Here is a 24,409-nt window from a genome sequence, read left to right on the forward strand (position 1 = left end):
CGACTATATCCCATAGCTGCCATATAACTGAACGATCGGAAATGGTATTTGGTAGAAATATCAACTTTCGTATTTTTGAAGATAGAAGTTTGGGACTTTTTTTAGATTTTGTATTGTAATAAATTCGATTATATATTCCTATTCCCATAAGGATCGGCCAACTATATCCGATGTTTGCGATATATATCCGGTTTTAACTGCAAGGGTATATAAACTTCGGCTCCGCCCGAAGTTAGCTTTCCTTTCTTGTTTTAATAAGCAATTGGTACTAAAATCTATTTATCAAATATCTCAACTAAAAAACATAAAATAAAAATTGAAAGAAGTTCATTGCGGAAAAAAATCCTAGTACAGAAAATCTAAACTTTCTTTCCAGTTGTGGCACCATTGTAATACGTATATATAATTGTGACTTAGTTCAAGTTTCACCACTAATCAACATTGTTTATTTAACATTAAATCTTAGTAATATTAGATTTTCAATACTTAATCCCAGGTCAGGTTTTCCTTCTTAGGTAGAATTTCTGCCCGTACCTACCCTAATTTTCTACAAAAAGGTAAAACATGATTAAAATGTTAATCTTGGGACTAACTAAATGTAGTTGTTCAAAAACAAAAAAAACACCTGTACAAAAATTGTAAATGGTTTATTTATAGAATAATATTTTTGTGTCAAAGGTTAAAATCTTTATGATCGACAAAAAATATTTGTTAAAAATACCATTTCCGTTTACAAAGCTTTTTTATATTAACTGCATAATGTCAGCATCAAAGCTTGTAAATATTGTATTTTTATATTGTTGGTTCAACTTGAAATCTGTTCAATTATCTTTGTATCTAATAGTTTTCCAATCAAAAATAGTTCTCATTTATTGTCTAGCATCTAAAGCTTGATTGATAAATTATTGTTTGCTTGAGACTAAATATTTCAATTTGGTTAAATAATCTTTTTCTAATCTAACCAATTAAAATTAATATGAATACTTTCTAATTCATTTTATGTTGAAAATTAACTTTTTTGACGGTTTTTGTTTAAAATTATATCCTTAAAGCCATTTAAAGCCTTAAAGGCACGAGCCTCTGGATGTTTTGTATTAATCGTGGTAGAATTATGCCTTTTATGCGTTTTCATGTGAGGAAGGACTTGAATTTCAAATTTTTTTCTTGCATTGCGGTTATAATTTTATCAATTAGCGATTTTATTTATTATCAAATTTTAACAATATGTGTATAATTTCCCCTTTTATGTTAATTGATGACCATTGTTTATTTCTTTCACCAAAAAAAACTAAATCCAAATCAAGAGTTTAAAAGTATTCTATTGAACGCAAATCAAGATTTTTATAGGTAGGGATGAAAAGGTATTTTTTTTTTAAATAAAGACTATTGAATTATTGGAATCAATGTTATTCTAAATTTCTTTTCAAAAACTTCAAGCACAAATCATTGCTGTTCAATATTTTAACTCGTCTCTAGGTAGGGTTTATATGCCTCTATTTGAATTTAGCTATGAATGCTTCTAGTTTCTAGTTATGCATATTCTTATCATCTAGTATACATGTTAATTTGTATTTGAATTCGTTAATTCGTAAACAAATTTTATCCACGGCGTTTTTAAATTTGAATTCGTTAATTGAACGTAATTCTTAATGAACTCTTGGTGTTAAAGAACTGAGGTTTATAAAATTCGTTTTGAATATTAAAGGTGTAAATAAGCTTCTTACATAAATAAGGTAATTTACGTTCTTGGTTTTTGTCAATCGTAACTATGGTTTAAATCAATTTATATTTATAACATCGATAAATTAAATTCGACAATCGAATAATTTCTATAATTTCTCTATAACACAAAACCTACGAAAACGGCTTTCTTCTATATATATTTCCACCTTACGTCGTAACTCTTAGGATTCATGACTACGTTGTTTTTGACTTCTTAAAACTTGTATAGGTAGGGTTTACGAAGAAATAAAAAATTGAAAGGGTTCTGTATTTAATCTTCTGTATTAAATTATTATTCGACGGTCGTTAAAAATATTTAAGGTTAAGTTTTAAAAATTATATATTTCCTATATGAGTAGGTAGGGTTTATAAATAATGATATTTATACGAGTATTATAAATACTGTGTTTTCAACGGTGTTTTAAGATTAGTTTTATGAACTGTGAAAAATGTTAATGCATTTGTTCTAGAACGAAATATTGAATGTGTACCAAGGTACAATCAGATATGCTTTCATAAAAAGTTCCTAACGAAAAATACTAAAAAAAAATACTTTCGCTGCCTTATCGTGCGTTACATGGTTAAAATTAAATTTTATTTTTTGTTTAGATTTCAAAAGCAGGGTTTGGCGTTTCTTCAATAAAACCTTTGTCTAAATATTGCAACGTGCTCTTCACCTTCTAACTTATCGTATTTTAAAGTCATTGCCTTTTGTACTCAAATTTTGAGAAACCAATTAAAATTATTTCTTTTAAGAAAATGGAGGTAATTCTCGGCACAGTTTTTAATAGAGGGCGAATAGTTAGGCAGAAACTCATACTTTTTCAGCATCGATTTTGTTTACCGTATCCATTAAGTAACATATATTCGCTACTGTTAAATTGTCTTGAGCTTAAAAATATTGTTCAATCGGTGCCAATATGCTTAGGACGTTGCCGCGATAAATAATCCTTAGGAATATCACAAAATTGATATTTACATTCTTTTGATATACATATGTATATGCCAAACTACGTCTTAATTTTTTTTTGGAAACTAATACATTTTTTTATTATAACGCAGCAAAAGGATTAAGATCTAAGACAGTATACTGAGTTTTTATTATGACAAATGTATGTGATCTTTAACAATCCTTAGATAAAACTATATATTTAAATCTTCTTAAAATCATTAGGTAGGGCTTTTGACTTCACTTCTTTCTTTATATCTACATATTAATGAATCTATTTTTCTATGATCCTTAAAAAATCTGTTTCGTTTCGGCTTAAATTTGCATCAATGAATCTGGAGCCAAATGTTTACATATGGTCATAATTATAATATAACTTCCTATTCCTTGTATATCAAGATTAATGTCCTAAAACTTTATTGTCTCTAGGAGGATTTTTTCTCTAATCCTTTCAAAGGTTTTATTCGCTTCGGTTTGAACTTTAAAGCTTTATCGAAGATGAATGTGGAGCCTTATGTTTGCTCATGGTCATAACACCTAAACAAATATGTATTTCTAAGCTGTTATTCCAAGTGGAATCTTTTGAAATGATCGTGTCTCTAGGTAGGATTTTCGGGGCCAAATACGAATTTATAAAAAACTTATCGTTAACTATAAAAAACTATAGTCGATATGAAATAAAACAAAAACGTTATCCTTACCAAAAAACCAACTACAACGTTCCGCCAATATGTAACCAAGAATTATTGAATATATTCAAATATACTTAACATGGATAAGTTTCGATATAAACTTAAACGACTTTGTATGTTTAAAACCATAAACCCCAAAATATTGTTAATTTAAATTATTTTTGGAACTTTTAAAACTATGTAGATGCTTCGGATTTGAAAATATATGCTCCGAATTGAAAATGTATGCTTCTGATTATTACGGATTATTCTAAAATGCTTATTTGTTCGCCTATGGTTTAAATTTTTATGCGCAACCAACGTCTTTTCTATTTACGGAAACAATATCTTTTAATATATAAATCTATAAAGCTTTGTCTCACCGGATAGTCACCTGATCTCCTCCAATTTCAATCAAACAAATGAACATATTATCTCTTTACGGTTATAATACATGATTTATGGTTATGAAAAGGCTTTCTAAAAATGATCTGTTAAAAACAAAGATACAACATACATAGATAGATGTATATCCTCTCCATCATCAATAAAATCTGAATATAAATATTGTAAGGGGAATATACAAAAGTGCCAATAAATATTCAATAATAAAGGCGCTTAAAGTATTTAAATATAATAATTTAATTGTTATTAAGCAATAGTTAATCAAATTCAAATGGCCTACTTGGCCATTAATCCTGGTTGATATTACGGATAAACGAGTCCTAGGCTTGATATAAATATTAAATCCTCAACTTTTCTTCTAAAAATAGTGTTGTTCATAACAAACGAATAGTTATATTTATGGAAAAATTATTTTATCGTAAACATTATTTTATTATAAACATTATTTATGACAACTAAAAAAAGAGGTCATCTGAGAAGGACCAGTCAATCAATATTCAAAATATTCAAATATTAGCACAAATATTGTTGTTAAATATAAACAGCTGAAATGATTCATGATTGCTAGCTTAATATGCGTACTGATTGAAAGTCTAAAATAGATTTCAACTAATGGATACAAATATATTACTTAAAATATCATCGATTTACACAAAATTTCTCAATTACTCTGCCTAGAATAGCAAACAACAATTAGCAAAGTTGGGTTGACTTGCTTAAACTTATGGTTAACTAATGAGCTTTGGTTGTGTTGATTACCCTGAATCCTCTACTCTGATACGATATTATTTTTTAAAACCGGCTTATAAAAAAAGGTTTTTTGTAAACAATATTCAACAAAAATATTGGATTTGGATTTATATTGTATTTTTAATTTGCGGACTATTATAGGCATACATATATATACTATTTCTCTTGAATTTCTCTACGTTTTAACCCTGAAATTATATTTGTGTCCTTGACTGAAAGTGGAAAAATATGTTATAAAAAAACTATTTATCGAAGCTATGTTCTATATTTATTAAATTTTATTCTGATTCTGTAGGATGTTTTACACTTTCATTGTATTTATGTTCTCTATAGATTGTCTTTTTTAAACATATTTCTTATGGTTGGTAGGAAAATGATGATTATTACTGATAAATGCTGCGTATGTTTTTAAAAAGAAAATTTAAAAATAATCGGACTCAAAAATATTTTATTTATTTAGGTAGAATTGAAAAAATTACATCTCCCCAGTTTGAATCTTCGAAAATCATTGTATGCTTGCAGGTAGGGTTTCTTCTTGATAACATTTATCTTAAACAAAAACTAAAAAACATAAAAAACTTTTTTAAAAGTTTATGAACTTGTCCATAAGTATATTACTTTTGAATAAACCTATATTGTAGGATATTTTGTATATTTTAGGTAGGATCTTATCGACCATGTATACATTCTAAATATATGTAATATACGGTGATGATGAATATATTCCGTATTTCTCAACATGAATAATATTTAAAAACTTTCAAGAACTGAATCTTCGTTACTAGGTAGGATTGGTATCACATACTTGCAAAACCGTTTCAAATGCTTTTCTAGGTAGGAAAGTTTCAACTTGTATTTATTTGTAGGAGGTCAATGCATTTCTAACATTTTCTTACTGTGAACTATATTAAAAATTATTCCGAAAGGACGTCCAACAAATCTCCTCTGCATTACAACTATTAAAACTAGACAAAACTATGGATTTTATGAAAATTCTTATAATAAGAAGCACTTCCAAACATTAAACGTTGTGCAAGTATCGTATTCACGATTATGTCTAATCAAATTGGTACACTTCTAATGAAATTTACAAAAAACCCTTGATTTATAGCTTGAGATACCCATCCATAACATCTTGTCTTTAATTTTGTCGGAATTTTTCACCAAGCATTATCACGAATGAGCCTATGAAACTCTACGTATGGTAAACAAATTCAATATCGAATCAAATTTATTACATCAGCAGCTCAATTCAACATTAATTAAGATGATAACCCATTTGGAAATTACGTGAAATATGTTTTCAATATTTTTACCTGTATGACAATTTTACAGAAGAGTAAAACCGTTCTATACGTTATTGGACACAAACCCATTAAATTAGGAAAACAAAAGATTTCCCGCTTTGATGGAATGGCTTTTACCCCAAAACGTTTTCAAAAACTTTTTTATTCTATGGAAATGCAACTGTATTTTAAAAATTGTGCCTATCTTCTATTGCACGGCTGTTTAACTTACCGATTAAGAATACTCCTTTCGTCGAATATCCACTCATCTAATGTTGTTGTTGTATCTTAGTTGTTTTCTAAATGTGTGCTTTTGGTTTTGGGAAACATCTGTCCATATCTGTAAAATTCATCCAAAACTATACGTATTATTTTACTTTGAGGAATACAGAACAAAATAGACAATTATCACCATATAACAAATGCTAAAATGGAACCGCCAATCAATCAATTAATCGATTGCAATTGCTTCAAAGAAATATACTAATTACTTTTATTAAAAATGTTATAAGAACTTTGGGCATTAGAGATTTATAAACTAATGAAAACTGAAGCAAAACCTAAGCGCTCGGCACATTATCAGAATGTATGTATTAACGTATGTATGCACCGATTGGAAATCACCAAAACACCACATCGTTAAAATGAATACACATCCAATTATAACCAATACTTTTGTTCATATATCTTCGTTGTCAAAATTTGTTGCTATTTTAATAGTTTTGAAGTGTTACCGCATGAAATGTATGCTCCAAAGTAAACATTTTATATTATTCTTTGGTCGGTTTGAGTATCATTTTTGTGTGTTTACGATTATTAAAATTGTTCTTTGGTGACTTTCTAAATTGAAACAATTTTAAATATTATTTAGAAACACAACAAATCAAATAGTTTGGCTAGGTCGGCATCCTCTATATCCTAAAATGGTTAATTAAAAAATGTTCAATAATAATGCAATATTTATTTGATTTGCTGAGTATAGGGAGTACTACATAAATTCTCACTCGGTCATCATATCTGTAATCTTCGCTATAGTTATGGATTATATTTATTCAACCAACGTTTTTAATTCATCTGTCTTAAGAATAAATTCTCAGGCTTATTGGTACCTCAAATTTTTACATCATTGTCCACTTGACGTCTGGAATCATTCTTTAAATAAAATAAACAAAAGCTTTACAATTCAACATCTTCTGTTAATCAAAAAAAAAGTATATGGAGTTTTTGCAAGAGTAAAGGAATTATTTCAAAAGCAGCGCTTAAGCAAGAAAATATTAATTGCTAAAATTAAAAAATATAGTAATAAATTTAGCTTGAGCTAATATTGCTTAAAAGAATATGCCTTTAGTAATGAAATTGGAAATCGCATAATTATCAACTATTTATCTACAAAAAAAAAAAAATATTTTTTCAATACCAACATTCCAACCAATTCAACGTTTTTTTTTGCCTAATTGTGTTAACCCCTCACGCCTGTATTTCTTTGTAAACAAAATTTTCCCAACGGGATTTTTGGTTATATTACTATTAAAAATTAATATTTAAAAACCGAAAATTTCTACTATTGAAAATTGGCAACCAACGTGGGAACTTGACGCTTAGTATTCAAAAGACTCTTAATTATATTCTTTTCAATATATACCTTTCACCCACATGAATGTATGGGGATTGCGGGAAGAATGTTATACCCAACATGCCTTTTTGAAATTATATCAGGAATAAACTGTGCATTAAACTTTACTAATTGTAAGCCAAAAGCTATTTTCCCCAAAACAATGTGATTTCACGAATGGAATAGAAGCATTAATTCTGCATTAACAAAATATACATACATATATTATTATGCGATTTGCAATACGAGACGTTTGAAAATGAATTTTGTGATATTTTGAAAAGTGTTGCACGGGACTGTTAATATGAATCTCTGATCATGATCTGCTTGAAAATTGACTTTTATTTTGTGAACGAAGTTGTGAAATACAATTTTCCAAATTATTAGATTTTATAGATGAAGATAGAATTCAGTAATCCGTAATTTTTCATAAATGAAGAAGCCAAATTCGTTTTTTACCTTATATGGAAAAAGGATCAATTAGATGTATACGAAAATACATTAAACATCAAGTAATAAAGTCACAATTAAGACACCTCCCCTATGCATGTTATGATCCAAAAATACGGCTTAACAAAAAATGTATGAACTTCGATACCTGACAAATAATTTAATACTGAATGAATGATATTTTATATAATTATATTTAGTAAAATTATCTCCTCAGGTTAATCCTTGATGACATCGTTAAAGATACGTTATATGGACAAACAAGATATATAGATATAAATGGCAAGATATATAGAAAAATGTATCAAGTGCCCAAATTGGTTCTTAATAAACCAAACTAAAAACTTAGGAATATAAAGAATGTTACTGTTTGAAAAATAACTGCAAATTATGATTTAAAAAAAGTACTTATATTCATCATTTTTGATGCTAATGACAGGGCTGACAGGGCTAATGATTTGATTTTTGATACTGATTTTTATTCGTTAGTTGCCAGTTTAAATTGGTTAACACTCATCTGCGGAATTTATGTTAAATAAAACCGTGGACTAAATAAACACTTTCTTACTTTACTTTCTTATAATTACAATAATTTTATAATAGATAAGCATCAGTTTTTTCGGGTGAGGTCAACTGTTGCGAAATCATTTCAATTGCCCAAAAACAATTGAATTTTAATTGGTATTTTTCAATGCCCAAAACTAACCTCACCCACCAAATATATGAAAAAAGAGATACAGATTTCAATAAAATCCAAACAACCCAGATGCCGACTGAAGGATGACTCGAAAGGATCTGTAACATTCAAAAGCTTACCTTTCAACTTGGAGTTTTCAGCAAATAAAATAAAATTTAAATGTACTTTTTTAATGGAATGGGACGTGGAATGGGGATTTCAATAAATAATAACTGTAAGGAAAACATAAAGTTTTAACAATAAATGTTCTATACAAAAATGATCTGTCTATTAAAAATGACTTCTTAAACTTGAAAGCTCGCTATTTATCCCCCAGCCAATATTTTTACCATACAGTTAAAAACTTTTTTTTTTCAATCACTTAAAATCCCAACCTTTTTTATAGACTTTTTGTCCATTTTTCGTGATGGGATCCCTTGAAAATGGAGTTTTCCCCTATAGGCCCCCCAGTGATGGCTATATCTTCCCCAATCCTGATTCGATTCTCAAACGGAGTACCTTAATCGATTTCTAGATCGATTCTCCACCATTCTGCATCAAAATCCTGGGACAAAATATTTTTCAGATTTTTTGTCCATTTTTATGAGGAGATCCCTTGAAAATGTAGTTTTCCCCTATAGGGTCCACAGTGAAAGCTATATCTTTCCCAATTCTTATCCGATTCCCAACCGGAGTACCTTAATCAATTTCTAGATCGATTCTCCACCATTCTGCATAAAAATCCAGAGACAAAATATTTTTTAGATTTTTTGTTCATTTTTCGTGGTGGGATCCATTGAAATTGTAGTTTTCCCCTATAGGGTCCACAGTGACGACTATATCTTCCTCAATTCTTATCCGATTCTCAAGTGGAGTACCTTAATCGATTTCAAAATCGATTCTCCACCATTCTGCATCAAAATCCTGAGACAAAATATTTTTTGGATTTTTTGTCCATTTTTATGAGGAGATCCCTTGAAAATGCAGTTTTCCCCTATAGGGTCCACAGTGAAAGCTATATCTTTCCCAATTCTTATCCGATTCCCAACCGGAGTACCTTAATCGATTTCTAGATCGATTCTCCACCATTCTGCATCAAAATCCAGAGACAAAATATTTTTTAGATTTTTTGTTCATTTTTCGTGGTGGGATCCCTTGAAATTGTAGTTTTCCCCTATAGGGTCCACAGTGACGACTATATCTTCCTCAATTCTTATCCGATTCTCAAGTGGAGTACCTTAATCGATTTCTAGATCGATTCTCCACCATTCTGCATCAAAATCCTGAGACAAAATATTTTTCAGATTTTTTGTCCATTTTTATGAGAAGATCCCTTGAAAATGTAGTTTTCCCCTATAGGGTCCACATTGACGACTATATCTTCCTCAATTCTTATCCGATTCTCAAGCGGAGTACCTTAAACGATTTCTAGATCGATTCTCCACCATTCTGCATCAAAATCCTGAGACAAAATATTTTTCAGATTTTTTGTCCATTTTTATGATGTGATCCCTTGAAAATATGGTTTTGCCTTATAGGGCCCACAGTGATTGCTATATCTTGCCCAATTCTCATCCGATTCTCAAGCGAAGCACCTTAAACGATTTCAAGATCGATTTGCCACTCTTCTGCATCAAAATCCTGAGACAAAATATTTTTTGGATTTTTTGTCCATTTTTCATGATGGGATCCCTTGAAAATGGGGTTTTCCCCTATAGGGCCCACACTGATTGCTATATCTTCCTCAATTCTTATCCGATTCTCAAGCGGAGTACCTTAAACGATTTCTAGATCGATTCTCCACCATTCTGCATCAAAATCCTGAGACAAAATATTTTTTAGATTTTTTGTCCGTTTTTATGAGGAGATCCCTTGATTGCTATATCTTGCCCAATTCTCATCCGATTCTCAAGCGGAGTACCTTAAACGATTTCTAGATCGATTTGCCACCATTCTGCATCAAAATCCTGAGACAAAATATTTTTTAGATTTTTTGTCCATTTTTATGAGGAGATCCCTTGAAAATGTAGTTTTCCCCTATAGGGTCCACAGTGACGACTATATCTTCCTCAATTCTTATCCGATTCTCAAGTGGAGTACCTTAATCGATTTCAAGATCGATTCTCCACCATTCTGCATCAAAATCCTGAGACAAAATATTTTTTAGATTTTTTGTCCATTTTTATGAGGAGATCCCTTGAAAATGTAGTTTTCCCCTATAGGGTCCACAGTGACGACTATATCTTCCTCAATTCTTATCCGATTCTCAAGCGGAGTACCTTAAACGATTTCTAGATCGATTTGCCACCCTTCTGCATCAAAATCCTGAGACAAAATATTTTTTAGATTTTTGTCCATTTTTCGTGGTGGGATCCCTTGAAATTGTAGTTTTCCCCTATAGGGTCCACAGTGACGACTATATCTTCCTCAATTCTTATCCGATTCTCAAGTGGAGTACCTTATTCGATTTCAAGATCGATTCTCCACCATTCTGCATCAAAATCCTGAGACAAAATATTTTTTAGATTTTTTGTCCATTTTTATGAGGAGATCCCTTGAAAATGTAGTTTTCCCCTATAGGGTCCACAGTGACGACTATATCTTCCTCAATTCTTATCCGATTCTCAAGCGGAGTACCTTAAACGATTTCTAGATCGATTTGCCACCCTTCTGCAACAAAATCCGGAGACAAAATATTTTTTGGATTTTTTGTCCATTTTACATGATAGGATCCCTTGAAAATGGGGTTTTCCCTTATAGGGCCCACAGTGATGGCTATATCTTCCCCAATTCTCATCCGATTCTCAAGCGGTGTACCTTAAACGATTTCTAGATCGATTTGCCACCATTCTGCATCAAAATCCTGAGAAAAAATATTTTTTGGATTTTTTGACCATTTTTCGTGATGGGTTCCCTTATAGGGCCCACCGTGATGGCCATATCTTAGCCAATTCTTACCCGATTTATGAGCGGAATACCTTAAAGGACTTCCAGATAAAATCTTCATTAATCTGCATCAAAATAAAATTTCCGGTTTGTAAAACACCTTCAGAATAAAACTCATTTTATACACATATATTTTTAATTAGTTTGTATTTGTATTTATATTAGCTTAAAAAACAAATCCAAACAAGGTTAGAACATAGTATTTGAAACATTCAATTATTGACGAAAATTGCATACATTTTTCTTCACACACATAAACTAAACTGACGGCATATTTTTTTCAGCTTGCTGCACATTTTAAAATAGACAATTAAAATGATTTATAAAATCGCTTTGAATATAAAAGTCACTTATCTCTAATGCTTAGCGTTCACACTCTGGCAAGGCAGCCACGCCCACAAGCTGAGCTCGGCCGCCCACTGCCCACCGCTCAAAAGTCGGTCGACTGCAATTGGCCATACACAAAAATTGGATAAAAATTCAAGCGTTGCTTCGTCTATTTACAAAAATATGTTTGCACATTTATGTTCGGTTTGGATTTATTATGTTTTCGTTTTCCTTTTTTTATTATATAGTTATCTTTTTTATTGTTAAATTATTTTTTTTTTGTTTTTAGCATTTTTTAGAAACATTCGAATACATTTGTGGAGACCGTTTGGAACATCAATAACACGCTAAGATTTTCACAATGACACAAGAAGACAACTAAGGCTGGAGTTGGATGTGGTTTTTGAGGATGGAGTTGAGTTATTCAGAAATTAAAACTTAAGTGGAAGTGGAGGGAGGAGGTCAGTAAAGTGTCTCAGTTTAACAATTGCAAAATAAACCAGCTAAGCGGTAGCCATACGGAATTTCAGTGCTGGCTGATGGAGGCAGGAGATTGGGACTGAAAACTTTCCCGGTTGGCTTGAAGTATTATACGATAATTTTTGTTTGATTTATGTGGCTTTCGGTTTTTTTTTCTTGTTTTTTAAAATGCTTTCGTTATTATTAAATATGCTCATATTTACGTTTTAAAAGCTGACAACAAATGGAAATGCTTATGTAGAGAGAGGTACACTCAAAAAAATGTTCAAGTTATTTTCTGCACGACTATCCACAACGCGGCTCTACATCATTGTACATTTTGTACATCAAGATTACTGATTTGTCTGGCCACACTTAACGGAGAGCTTCTGCCATGGCCGATGCCGTTTCCGGTTCCGGTTTCGGGGATTCATGGGTCCTGTGCCCGTTTTCCTAGTGTATTCCTATTGGATGTGTCTGCCGTTTATAATTCGTATATTTATAAGTGTTTGCTGAATGTATACATAGTACTTAGAAAGTAACCCTTATGTTCTGTGTACGCACGTTCGCATCCTACCCACCAAGTCATCGTTTCGTTTCTCCTGCCACAATCCTTTCATCCTTTAGCTAACTAGCAATTAGTTACATATGTATACAGACGCCGCGTACTGTTGCTCAATTCGCTTTCACATTCGCTATTTACATGGAACTCAGAGTTACGCATCATAATTTTGACTAGTTGCCTTGAAGGGGTACCATATCTCGCTCTCATAATCGGCTACTGATTAATGGGTAAATCGGTATATCGGTTCAATACTCGACAAACGATATTAAGATTTTGGAATTTTTCGGGCAAAACTGCTTTCTTACTTGCTTGCTTCTTTGTGTTCAACTACTATGAGAGAAAAATGCTAGTTTTTGAAATCCTTTGGATACACTTGATCATCATTATTTCCTCATTCTCATTCACACCCTGCTATAATTCAGCAACTGCTGTTTTTGTCGCTGTTGCTGTTGTGCTATCATAAGAGACTTACACAGTTGTTTATTTCTAGACCTATATCACCGCTTAATTGTCTTAAACACACTAATTATTTTAGCATCCTTAGCTCCTGATCCGACACCGTATGTCATTCATTCGTTTGGTTGAGTTGTGAGATGTATTCTTATTAATTCTTTCCCTCTCGTTAATTTCATTTTAATTTTCTGCATCTTACGAAGTTAGTTGATTGATTATGAAAGTGGTGTGGTTCTACTTATCAAATTTGCTCGAATTCCTCACGTTTTTTTTGCTTACAATCCTAGGTATGTTGTATGTTGTATGGTTGCCAGTATATGTATAACTATTAATAATGAATCATACAATATATGCGTACTTTGCAAGGTATTAATTATGTATTATGAAACCAATGCGATCCTATGCAAAACGTTATCCATTATATATACTCGTATGTATTGAATGTATGTACGATTTTGCCTTTTTTTGTACATAAAAATATATTGTATATGTATGCCATATATTTGCTGTTTTGAATGTAATCGCAATAGCATAACTTGCTCGTTTTGTACATTTTGAAGACATCGCGAAAACAGACTTTTTTCCAAATACATTTCGTTTACAGTATTTGTATATATGTAGTTTAAAATGCCCTCTTCGTCCTGTGTCCTTATAATATGTACTTTGTGTAGGAAACATTTTGGAAATGATATACAAAATACATGCCATTAAACACACTACAAGATGATTTTAAAAAACAAACAAAACGAAAAAGCTTTTAGCTTGTATTCGTATAGTACTGATGTCTTTTCTCTGCTTGGTTTTGTTCTTGTTTCTCTGCTTAATATGTAATCGCACTATAAATAAATAGCTTTTGATGCATATTTGCATAAATAGTTTCTAGTCAAATAGGCCTAAATACAAATAGCGCTGATCTAAGGCTGTATTGCAAACCGTTTTCCATATTCCGTGTCTGTGCTTTGTCTTAATCCATCGAAATTGTGTTTATTTAAAGCCCTTAGAACTAAACAAAAGTGTGTATCATTAATAAAGAAAAAACAATACATTATATACAGCCAAACCAGTGCGAATTGGTTCGTTTTCGCCTTAAACATACTACACGAAATATACAATAAGTCTTAGATGGTTGATGTATACATGTCGATCGTAATGGGATTTGGATTTGGTATTGGTATCGGGGAATTAGTGATGTATACGCTGCGCTTTGGCCAGTCATGCTTATTTGCCTATGGGGAGTTTTTATTTCAGCTTCGCAGGATTAGCCAAGTAGTCATCGCCATCAAAAGCAGCCAGTTGGCCAGATGAGTCGAACCGGAACTGAAGCCAGTTTCGCCGCATTTTCCTAAAAAATTAGTACCATTAGTTTTCATACTATATCACATCATAGGTGGTAGCACTCACCCAAAACTGACAGTTCGGCAACGAGGTGATGATCGGGTGGCTTCTGGGTTCCACGGTAACAGGCATCCCCCACAACCAGCTTGGCTGCAGTGCCCTCCGTCGGCTTGTAGGTCAGACAGACCCCGTGCTTGCTGCCCTTGTGCCGGGCGATGATGTAGAAGGTGCTGTTTTCGCTCCAAGACCCATGACAGGAGTACTCTGATGAAGAAGGCATAAATATAATGAAAACCACGTGATGGAAAATGCAAATGATTGACTTACCCTCTTCGCCCTCTACGCTGCACACTGGACTGACATCGATCAGATTTTCCGCCGTACAGCCCACCCAAAGCTGGCGCTGAGCATTGTAATTGGGCACACAGGCGGGCACATCCCGGCGATTCCGAGTGGCCACAAATCCCACACTAGTGTCGCTGCTGTTGACCTTCTGAAGGACCAAAGCCTGCTGCTGCTGCTGCTGTTGCTGATGATGATGCTCCAATACCTGCGGATCCTTGGGTGCGTTGCGGCGATTGCGGACCTGAAGTCCTCGGGTATTGCCATGCCATGAACCGCGCTCACTGCGCTCCAAATTCCGAAAACTCAGCGAACTGTGCCTGCAACCACGGAAATAGATTAAGAAATGCCAGAGGTGGCTGCACGACCATTTGAACCCTGACATACCCCCTATGACCGAAACCACCGGAGTCGGCGCTCTCATGATGATGGTGTCCGTGGCCCAGATGCGATTTCCCATTGTGATTGCGCTTGTGGCGCGTCGCCAGATACGGCGGCCCGATGGCGCCTCGCAAAGTGTAGATGCCCTCCATGGGACAAATTGCCAAATCCGGATTGCTGGCTAAAATGGGAGGACATTTTGGGGGATTAAATTGATTCAAGCACGAGGGTGAGACTTCGGAACTAAAGTATAAAGTTCAAGCCAATTCAATTTGTCAAAAAATCAATTGTAATGGCACTTGCCCTCTAACACAATAAATATAAATTTTATACTTCTGAAATACATTGTGTGTATGATTTTACGAGGCCAAATGAAATTTATTTCCTTTGCATATTGAACTTTAGAACCCTTTTGTTCAAAAGAGAATATACTGTACCTAACAAGGTGATGTAGGCCATTTTGTTGATGTCAAAGTGATCCGGTGCACAAGCATCCTCCAGGCGAATGGCCGGCTTGCCCGTCTGAATCTCGATGACGAACGTGTCCCGGCGGTAGAACATCATGCACATGAATCCCGATTGGCTGCAGGCGACGTAGCACAGCGCAGGAAAGGGGGAAATGAAAGGACATTTAGGACATTCGGCAAAAATAGAGTGACAACGCTTTCAATTTGGGGCCACTTACCACCCGGTTGTGTAGTGCACCACGGCCATCATTTCGGTTGAGGTCTGTTTATTTATCTGCTCGCAGAGCGCACGTGTCTCCATATAGCCGTTGGGCTTAATAATGTGCACGGATCCGTCGCTGCAAAGGCGGAGTACAGGAGCAGGGAAAGGAAGAGGTGGAGTTAAGTCCTGTTGACAACCTGGCCTAGCCTCAGGCCCATTTGCTACTCACTTGGAATGATAATTGTAGACGGCATTGCCCATGAGGGCATGCCAGTGACGCGGACCCTTGAACCAGGCCGGAAAGTCGCAGCGCTCGGCCACGGGCGGTTTTCGCAGCGACATAATACGGGAGCCGACCTGGGGAAACGGAGTTGGTTAGATTTTCAATTGGGTGTGGTGATTGAAGCACTCAAGGCACTCGACACATAGTTTAAGGTATCAAGTGTCCTTATTGAATATATTTGTATCATATTATTAAGTACTGAAAAATTCTGATTTATTTTTGTGTTTTAATTAAAATTCCACATCAATAAGCCAATAATTGAAGCTTTATTGTCCGAACAATTTAAACGTTGAGCAATTAATTCTTCACTATGTAAAATCTCACACCCAAGAAGACTACCTCCATCCTTAATTATATTTTCTTGTTTCTTGAAAATGATTTTCTGAGTGCACTTAAGTGGAAAGAACGAGGGGAGGGCTGGGCTTCCGAAAATGCTTACCTCGGCACTGTCTAAGCCATTGCAAGTGGCGTCGCCGGATTGGGCCAGCTTATATTCGGCATCCTTGGAGCTGAGCATACTGGGACCGCCTGTGAATGGTACGAATGCGAGTACGGATTGGGTATTAGGTCTCAAACAAAAGTTCATCCTGTTTGCCCGAGGGCTTCAGGGGACTGGAGGCCAAGGGTGGGGCGAGATGAGGAACAAGACTGTGTGCTGCTTACCCATCAGGGAGGAGATTTTCTCGTAGACAAAACAGCGGTAGCGCTCCTCGTTCGAAATGGCGTGATGGTGCGAGACCAGGCCCACCAAATAGCGTGAGTTGCCATCCTTCCAGGTCGCCAGGCACGTCAGCTCCTCCACTGCAGGATCGGGAACAAAAACATGCGAAGAAGAAAAACGGAAGGAAGGATGTTCGTCTTGAGCAGAACTGAATGGCGATGAGTCATTGTTGCTGGAGAGGGACTCACCCGTACTCTCGGTGCCCTGGACATCGGGACAGGCCTGGAAGCTCAACAGGAGGCGGCTCTCCTCGGTGCAGCTCTCAATGTTGGACACCGGCGACTTGCACTCCCCGTGGCCTCGATTGTACGTAAAGATGAAGGGGCCTGCGATGAATTAGAGGAATATGCCGGATGAGGAATAGCCTTAGTGAAGGTCCCTGAACTGTCGTCAAGTTCTACAAAGTACTCACCCTTGAGCGGACACTTGACCGGCTCGGCGCTCTCCCGGAAAAGCGAGTAGAGCAGGGCATCGCCCGGAATTTGGTCGCAGAGGTTCTGTAAAGTCTCACGGCCCTTGCAAAAGTCTGGGGGACATGATTATTTTAAAAGCACAAATAAAAATTCAATTAATGCAAATCGCAAATGATGTTGTCTTCAAACACAGAACACACAGAAATAGGAAAAATAAATAGTAGTAGTAGTAGTATAGTAGTGGTAGTGGTTAGTAGCAGTATTAGTAGTAGAAAGTAGTAAAGGTTTAGTGGGAGTAGAGTTAAGTAGTAGTTTGTATTAAGAAATAGCAACACATTAAAGTAAGGACAGTTTTAAAATCAAATCTACAAAGGTCTAAGAACTTGAGAAAAATATGTTTCTTGGTTTTTTTTAAAGAATTTTTTAGGATTTTTTTTTTTTTTGTGATGCCGAGTGCCGCACTGGAAGCTGGTCTGTTGGCTGGGATTTCTCCCCAGGGCCATGCCTTTTAAATTGCACAGAAATTTGTTTAATTAAGTGGCCGCTGATGCTGATGGCCCGGGAGAAAATTGCGCAAATAAATGACGAAATGAAGCTTTAAATCAGCAAATATGTCGCAAGTCGAGCGTTGCGTTGTGCTCCGTTCGGTTGCGTGTTGCATGTTGCCAGTAGTTGCCAGTAGTTGCCAGTAGTTGCCAGTTAAAAGTTGCGGTCATGGCCCCAGCTCCCAGCTCACAGATCTGAGCTTCAAGTGCGGCACCGAGTGGCAGAGAAACAACAACAATTTCTGTGGAAATGTGTAAAAAGCAGCGGTAAGTACAATACATAAGTAAGATAAGTATGTAAGTTCCAGATGAAAAAAAAAACCAACAAACAGAAACAAACTCAAGGCGGTACGGAAGAAGAACAAACCAAAGACTTATGACGTTCACAGAAATAACTTAAAGACAAGAGTTTTTCATATAATTTTTTTTTTTTCTTGTTCAGCTGCATTTCCCAGAGCTGTGGAATTGCACTGCCCAACTCCTTTTGGAGCACAGTAGTAAATTCAACTGAAAGGCACGACACGTTCAAAAAAAAAAATGTAACTAAAAACTGAATCGAAAAAACACACACTTGGTTCATCTTGGTCTTCCGGGTCTCGGAGCAGAAGTGAAACCAAAAGCACGGGGAGAATGGTGGGGATATCTGGGGTTGTGGGAAATCAGGTCGATAAACATACGAGTGGGTAGTTGTGGGTTTCGTATAGTATAAGGTATTTGTTGCTAGAGCAAGCATAACATTTGAATCAACTAAAAAATAATAACAAACATTTACTCATGATGAATAAATTGGAGTATTCTGTTTCAGGTTTTTTTATGGCAAACGCGAGAGATAATATATATATATATTTGTTGTTTTTGGTAAAGGGTCCTCTCTTTTTTCGGTTTCTTTTTTCTATATGTATGTATTTTTTTCTTGGCAGAGTTGTAGAGTTTTTTGTAAAAGTTAATTGTAACTAAAATCCGTTTCGTACAAGTATACACCAACAGATACAAATATGGTTTAATATATCGCATATGTATATATACATACTATAAAACACATTCAGTACAAAATGTTTACAGCTAAAAAGGCACACAACAAACGGGTTTGTATTGTTTTTGTTATTTGTCGAACTTTTCTCTTAACAAATTGAATTGTTTTCAGTTTGTTTCTTTAGAAATACACAGGCTACAGCAAACGTTACAGCAAAACTCAAAAGCAGGCGCACGCAGAATCGCAAAAAGAGAGAACAAATTATGGGAAAAATACCAATTATGTTGTGTGGTGTAAAAAAGCCAAAAGGATATGCAAGGATACATACGTGTGTGTACATATGACTTTGTTGTATTTATGGATGGATGTATTTGTGTCGGGGGTAATCGGGTGAGTGTTGTGTGGGGTGTGTGGGTGTGAGTTTTGGGACCGGCCTTGTGGCGTTTTTGAGTAATGATTGTAATTAAGTAGCAACTACACTTTATGAGTTATACAAGGCACAAAACAAAGGTGTAGGAGTGGGCGTGGTACACCACTGTGTATTGTACGAGTATCGTATGTCAGGATGTGTGGAGTGTGCGTGTAATGGTCAACTACTACAGAGAAGCGTTTTTGTGGCATAAAGGAGTATATCATGACAAGGCAAAAAACGACATCACAGACATGGAAAAAATAGAAAATAAAAACTGGAAAATAAATTAGAATACTTTTGCAGTTGTTTTCTTTTTTTCTTCAGTATTCTCATTATGATGTATCTTTTGGATTCATTTTTTTTTTGGTTTTTGGTTGGTCGGACAGACCGTTAAGCGCAGAGTTATATATTAGATAGCCGGGCTAAATTACAGTAGAGTATGTAGTAGTAGCCCAAAACATTCTAACACACACACACACGCACAACACTTAGAAGGAATGATAAATGAGAGACACACACAGCTAGAAAAAAGGATGGAACGAAGGATTCAACCAACGAACGAACGAACAAACGACACAATTGTAACTTATGAGTAACCGAGAGCAGAAATTGTTGAGTTTCATGTTAAAATTACATTAATTTAATTACACACATGTACGAACTGAAAATCGACGGGGGAACCCCAAACTGAATAATGAAACCGAAAAACTAATTAAAGAACGACTGAGAAGCAACTGAAGGAAACCAACGTCAAATACAAACAAAAGGACTTTTGGGGAACTCAAAAGGGACACAAACACGGACACAGAAATATACATAGTTAAACATATACAGATAGAAAGGAAACAACAACACAGAATAGTGAACCCATAGAGCAAATAGTAGTACGAATAGTAGTAGTAGGGTAGTAGTAAAGTAAAGTAGTAGTAGGTTGTTAGGTTAGGTAGAATGTAGTAAGAAGAAAGTACAATAAGTAATTGATAAATGAGACAATTATACTAGCGGTCACCGGGCAGCCCATCCCAACATTTCATCATCATATACAAAGCTGTATACAATATATATTTGTTGCTAAAAATATATATTTTCTTAAAATTTTTTTAATAGGTTTTTCTGTTTTTTTTTCTCATTGGCATGTGCAAAGGAGCACACAAAATTTAGCTGAAATCCTTTCTGGCTTTCGATATTCACGAAATTGAATTAGAAAAACAAAGTATGACAGAGAGTAAGTAAAATTAATGAGCGCATTGCTTTCTATACAGATGTGTCTCGAATTCGCTTTCATAGGCTCGATGGAAACAAATGAATTTTCCTGTTTTCAATCCTTTATGTATTTCCATAATTAATAAATATATTTTTTTTTGGTTTTTGAAGCAAAAAGATAAATCAAAAGCTGGGATTGTGGTAAGGGATTTGGGATGCGGTTGGGGAAATTTCATTTCATTTTTTGTAAAATTTTTTTGGGGATCGGACAACTGAAGGAAACTCAACAAACCGGTAAACGAAATTTGAAAGGCATTCGTTGAAATGGATTGGGCGTTGTGGGTTGTACGATTTCCAAGAGCTTGGCAGACTTGAATCTGATTAGGAGGAACAAGACATAAAATGATTAACCATAATAAGGAGATTTACAAACCGTTCGCTCGGATCACAGTCAAATTGGAAGTTTGTTTGTTAAGAGAACACAATGATAAACTTAGAGGTAATTATTTTGAATATATTACAAGTGTGTTTATTTACAGAATCTTCATGCGCTTGGGCTACCAATCTTGGAAATCCTACGTTTAGCATCGTCAAAAGCCGAAGCTTTGGGACTTGGATTTATTTATATTTATATTTTTTGTTTTTTTTTTTTTTGTTTTCTTTGCTCGCTCATGGTTTTACTGTACAAAGTTGATGATGATTTTTTTATTTTTGTTAGCAGTGGATTAATATAAACATTAATAATGATAATCATGTACAAATACAAAGAGTTATATAGAATATTCAAAAAACAAAATCAAAGCGTCTCAATGGGTGACAACAAACAGTATCTCAAAAGTAAACCGAAAATTAAATGAAATATTAGTAAATATGTATGTAAGTATGTATGTACCAACAAACAAACACAATTAAATATCTGTACAAGAGAATATAAGTATGAAAGGAGACCTTTATTTACAGCGTTTGTGTGTTATTGTCATTGTTCACATAATTCACATTCCTATAACTGTCGTTTGCGTTGAGGTTGTTGCTTCCGATTTTGATTTTGATTTTGATGATGATTATTTTATGTGGCTACGAGTATTTATTGTTCTCCCAGCAATTCTTCCAGCCGCAAAATCAAGTTTTGGGCCTTAATGCTATGCTAGGCTAGCCCCCACCTTCAGATAACTAGATGGATTGGATGTTGGGAGACACGCAATCGGAACAAAGGCAAAGTACTAAGTGAGCAGGGCATAAAAATAATAAATAAGTATCAACAAAACACAGGGCCTAGCCGTAACAAAACAAGGCATACAAATTAAGACGAATGAGGTTTATGGCACGACAGTTATGCGCATACCAAATGCACAATATATATATATATATATATCTATAGAACCATGGCGAATATCCACGGAATTGACAATGTAACTGTGGCATAGCGGATGGCAAATAACCGGGGCAAATAGACCAGGTCTGAATAGAATAGAAACCGGGAACGAAGCGACAACAAATTAATAGAACAAACTGGCACGTGAACGTAACCGACGAGGATGAGGACGAGGACGACGACAACCAAAACGGCCAAAAAATGAATGGCCACATAAAATATTGCATAAATAAATGAAATGAATTGAAATGAAAATGGCAATGTGGCAAATACATGTACACACCTCGGAGTGTGTGCGTCCAAACAAAAACAACAATTGGCAGCACACCGCTTTCCCAGCCAGTATAAAGGAAAACCAGCAGCGGTGTGGACTTTCTGTGGGCCAGGACCCAGGCCCGGGCCAGGACCAGCGAAACACTCGAAATTGGTTGACACCCCAAGCGCCTGAATCGCCTCCGAATCGCTGTTCCCCGGGTGTCCCTAGGTAAATAGGTTTTTATATTCCGCATTCGCAGTATATATACAGGCTGCGAAAACTGTACCGACTCACGCAGGGGCTGCCCCCAAAACCAAGCACAAAAAAAATATAAAAGTGGGCACATGAAAATGCCGAAAACTATATAAAATAAAATAAAACTCGGATGTCGGACTAGGTTGGGTCTCCTCCTGGCCTGGCTAACAAATTACCCAGTCAACGTACGGGAACACACAGGTTGAAATTTCCACCCACGCACACTCACACACACCTACTCTATACGGTGAACACCCACATATCACACTCACTCTGATATCCTTGGCAAGGACCCAGTGCCCGCACACACCCTCATCCAATGAAATGGCAATGGCCTGTTGTGTGTGCGTGTTGCTGGCTGTAGTTGTTATTGTTGATGATTTTTTCCTTCTTTTTCGTTGTTGTTTCATGGCATGGCAAACATTTTTACAGACATTTGATTAAATTTAAATATCCTTGTACCGAAATTGGCCAAAGCATGTCCCGTTATGTTATAACACCAAATAATATAAAGAAAATTATGAGGGGGACGCAAGCCAGGAATGCGAGGCCGCGCTGCTGACAGGATACGGCGGACGGGCTCCCTACAAAGGCCAACCGAAAGCCAAAAAATATAAAACGAGAGGAAAAAACAGAAACGCATAATAAAATGCCCGAAAACATGGCGAATCTGCAAAAAATTAACGTGGAAAATTCACCAAAAAAATGTACAAGGAAAAATATAAAACGTTAAGGGAGCTCAAGAATCGAGAAGGAGGCAGAGGCGGACATCAAGGAGGGGTATCGCAGGTCCTCAAAAGGTGAGTGCTTGGATGCCGTAGTTTTGCTTAATTATTTTAATTATTTTCATATACCGCCTACGCTTCGACACTGCAATTAAAACGCTGCGGCCCGGCCATCATTGAGTGCCCATCACCCAAACCCTATAGACTGTACATACTATAGCTATATATATGTATATGTATATATATTTTTTAGCTACCATTTTCTGGGGGTTTTTTGCAAGTGGAGGTAGAAATTGGTATGCAAATGCCTGGCTAAAAGCGCTCGCGAAAATAAAAAGCGCTAAACATAATTAAGGGGTTTGCTGTGCGGAGGGGGCGTGGTCGGGACCATGATAGCTGGGGTCAAGTGGCTAGTGATAGTGAGAGCGTGTGTGTGTCAGCAGAAGCAGTTGCAGTTGCAGTTGCAGTTTTGTACTCGAAAATGCAATTTAAATGGCAGTTAGCTAACGCCCCGAAGTATGCAATGGCTTTTGATGGCTCGCATTGGATTATCAATGATGGCAATGAATTGAAGGATTCCGATTACGATTCCGCTTTCCGATTCGAAAGTGGAAAGCAGACTTGTCCATTTGATTGGCAGTTCGTTTGCACGCACTCTCCCACATCCACATCCACATACAATATGTGTGTATATGTATGTGGCGGCAGCTTTGTATCCTTGCGCATATCCTTTGATGCCCGACACGAGTGAAAACGACACTACATTAGCCGTAGACCAATTAACAAGGCTTTGCCTGCTAATCCCATATGTACAAGTTTTCAGTAATTGAAACTGTCGACTGTCTAAGCCCAATTACAGTCTCTGCCAAGCCAACACACAATGTGCGGCTGTATCATTGTTTGGCTTACACACCTACACTTGAGTGTGTGCGTTTCAGGAGCAGGATACATTTGTATCTGTGTTGGCCATAAAAACTGCAAAACTGACTGCAAGTAACCAAATTGAAAGGAACTTTATTACTGCCTTGATGCTGCTGAAAATCTCAATTTAAGGCGCATTAAAATAGCTACATTGTGATGGATGAGCTCTTACAACATTTTCAGCGCCCGGAGGTTGCTCTTTTATATCCAAAACAAACACTCACACTGACACACACCCATAGCCCACCCACCACACACATGAATGTTAAAATTTAATCTTGGCCCAGTGCTTGGCAGTGTGTGTGCGGGATTGTGTGTGACAATCTAAACAA

At 35.4% G+C, this 24,409-nt stretch overlaps 1 protein-coding gene across 3 annotated transcripts in view; it reads right to left on the reverse strand.

Moving 5' to 3' along the window:
• Positions 1 to 11,595: 11,595 nt before the first annotated feature.
• The window catches only part of aus (argus), a 32,514-nt gene continuing 19,700 nt past the window's right edge, over positions 11,596 to 24,409 (reverse strand). For 2 of the 3 annotated variants that reach the window (XM_017235759.3, XM_017235758.3), the window contains exons 5-15: positions 17,415 to 17,528; positions 17,191 to 17,328; positions 16,945 to 17,082; positions 16,721 to 16,809; positions 16,228 to 16,355; positions 16,015 to 16,134; positions 15,767 to 15,912; positions 15,336 to 15,510; positions 14,934 to 15,268; positions 14,673 to 14,870; positions 11,596 to 14,613 (exon numbers count right to left, since the gene is read on the reverse strand). In XM_017235759.3, the coding sequence (XP_017091248.2) occupies positions 14,516 to 14,613; positions 14,673 to 14,870; positions 14,934 to 15,268; positions 15,336 to 15,510; positions 15,767 to 15,912; positions 16,015 to 16,134; positions 16,228 to 16,355; positions 16,721 to 16,809; positions 16,945 to 17,082; positions 17,191 to 17,328; positions 17,415 to 17,528 (1,679 nt within the window). In that variant the 3' untranslated portion in view covers positions 11,596 to 14,515. Of the gene's footprint in view, positions 14,614 to 14,672; positions 14,871 to 14,933; positions 15,269 to 15,335; positions 15,511 to 15,766; positions 15,913 to 16,014; positions 16,135 to 16,227; positions 16,356 to 16,720; positions 16,810 to 16,944; positions 17,083 to 17,190; positions 17,329 to 17,414; positions 17,536 to 24,409 lie in introns of all 3 variants that reach the window. The other variant, XM_070281924.1, reaches the window with a different exon arrangement.

Source organism: Drosophila bipectinata, chromosome 3R (assembly GCF_030179905.1).
Source record: "Drosophila bipectinata strain 14024-0381.07 chromosome 3R, DbipHiC1v2, whole genome shotgun sequence".
Classification (NCBI taxonomy): domain Eukaryota; kingdom Metazoa; phylum Arthropoda; class Insecta; order Diptera; family Drosophilidae; genus Drosophila; species Drosophila bipectinata.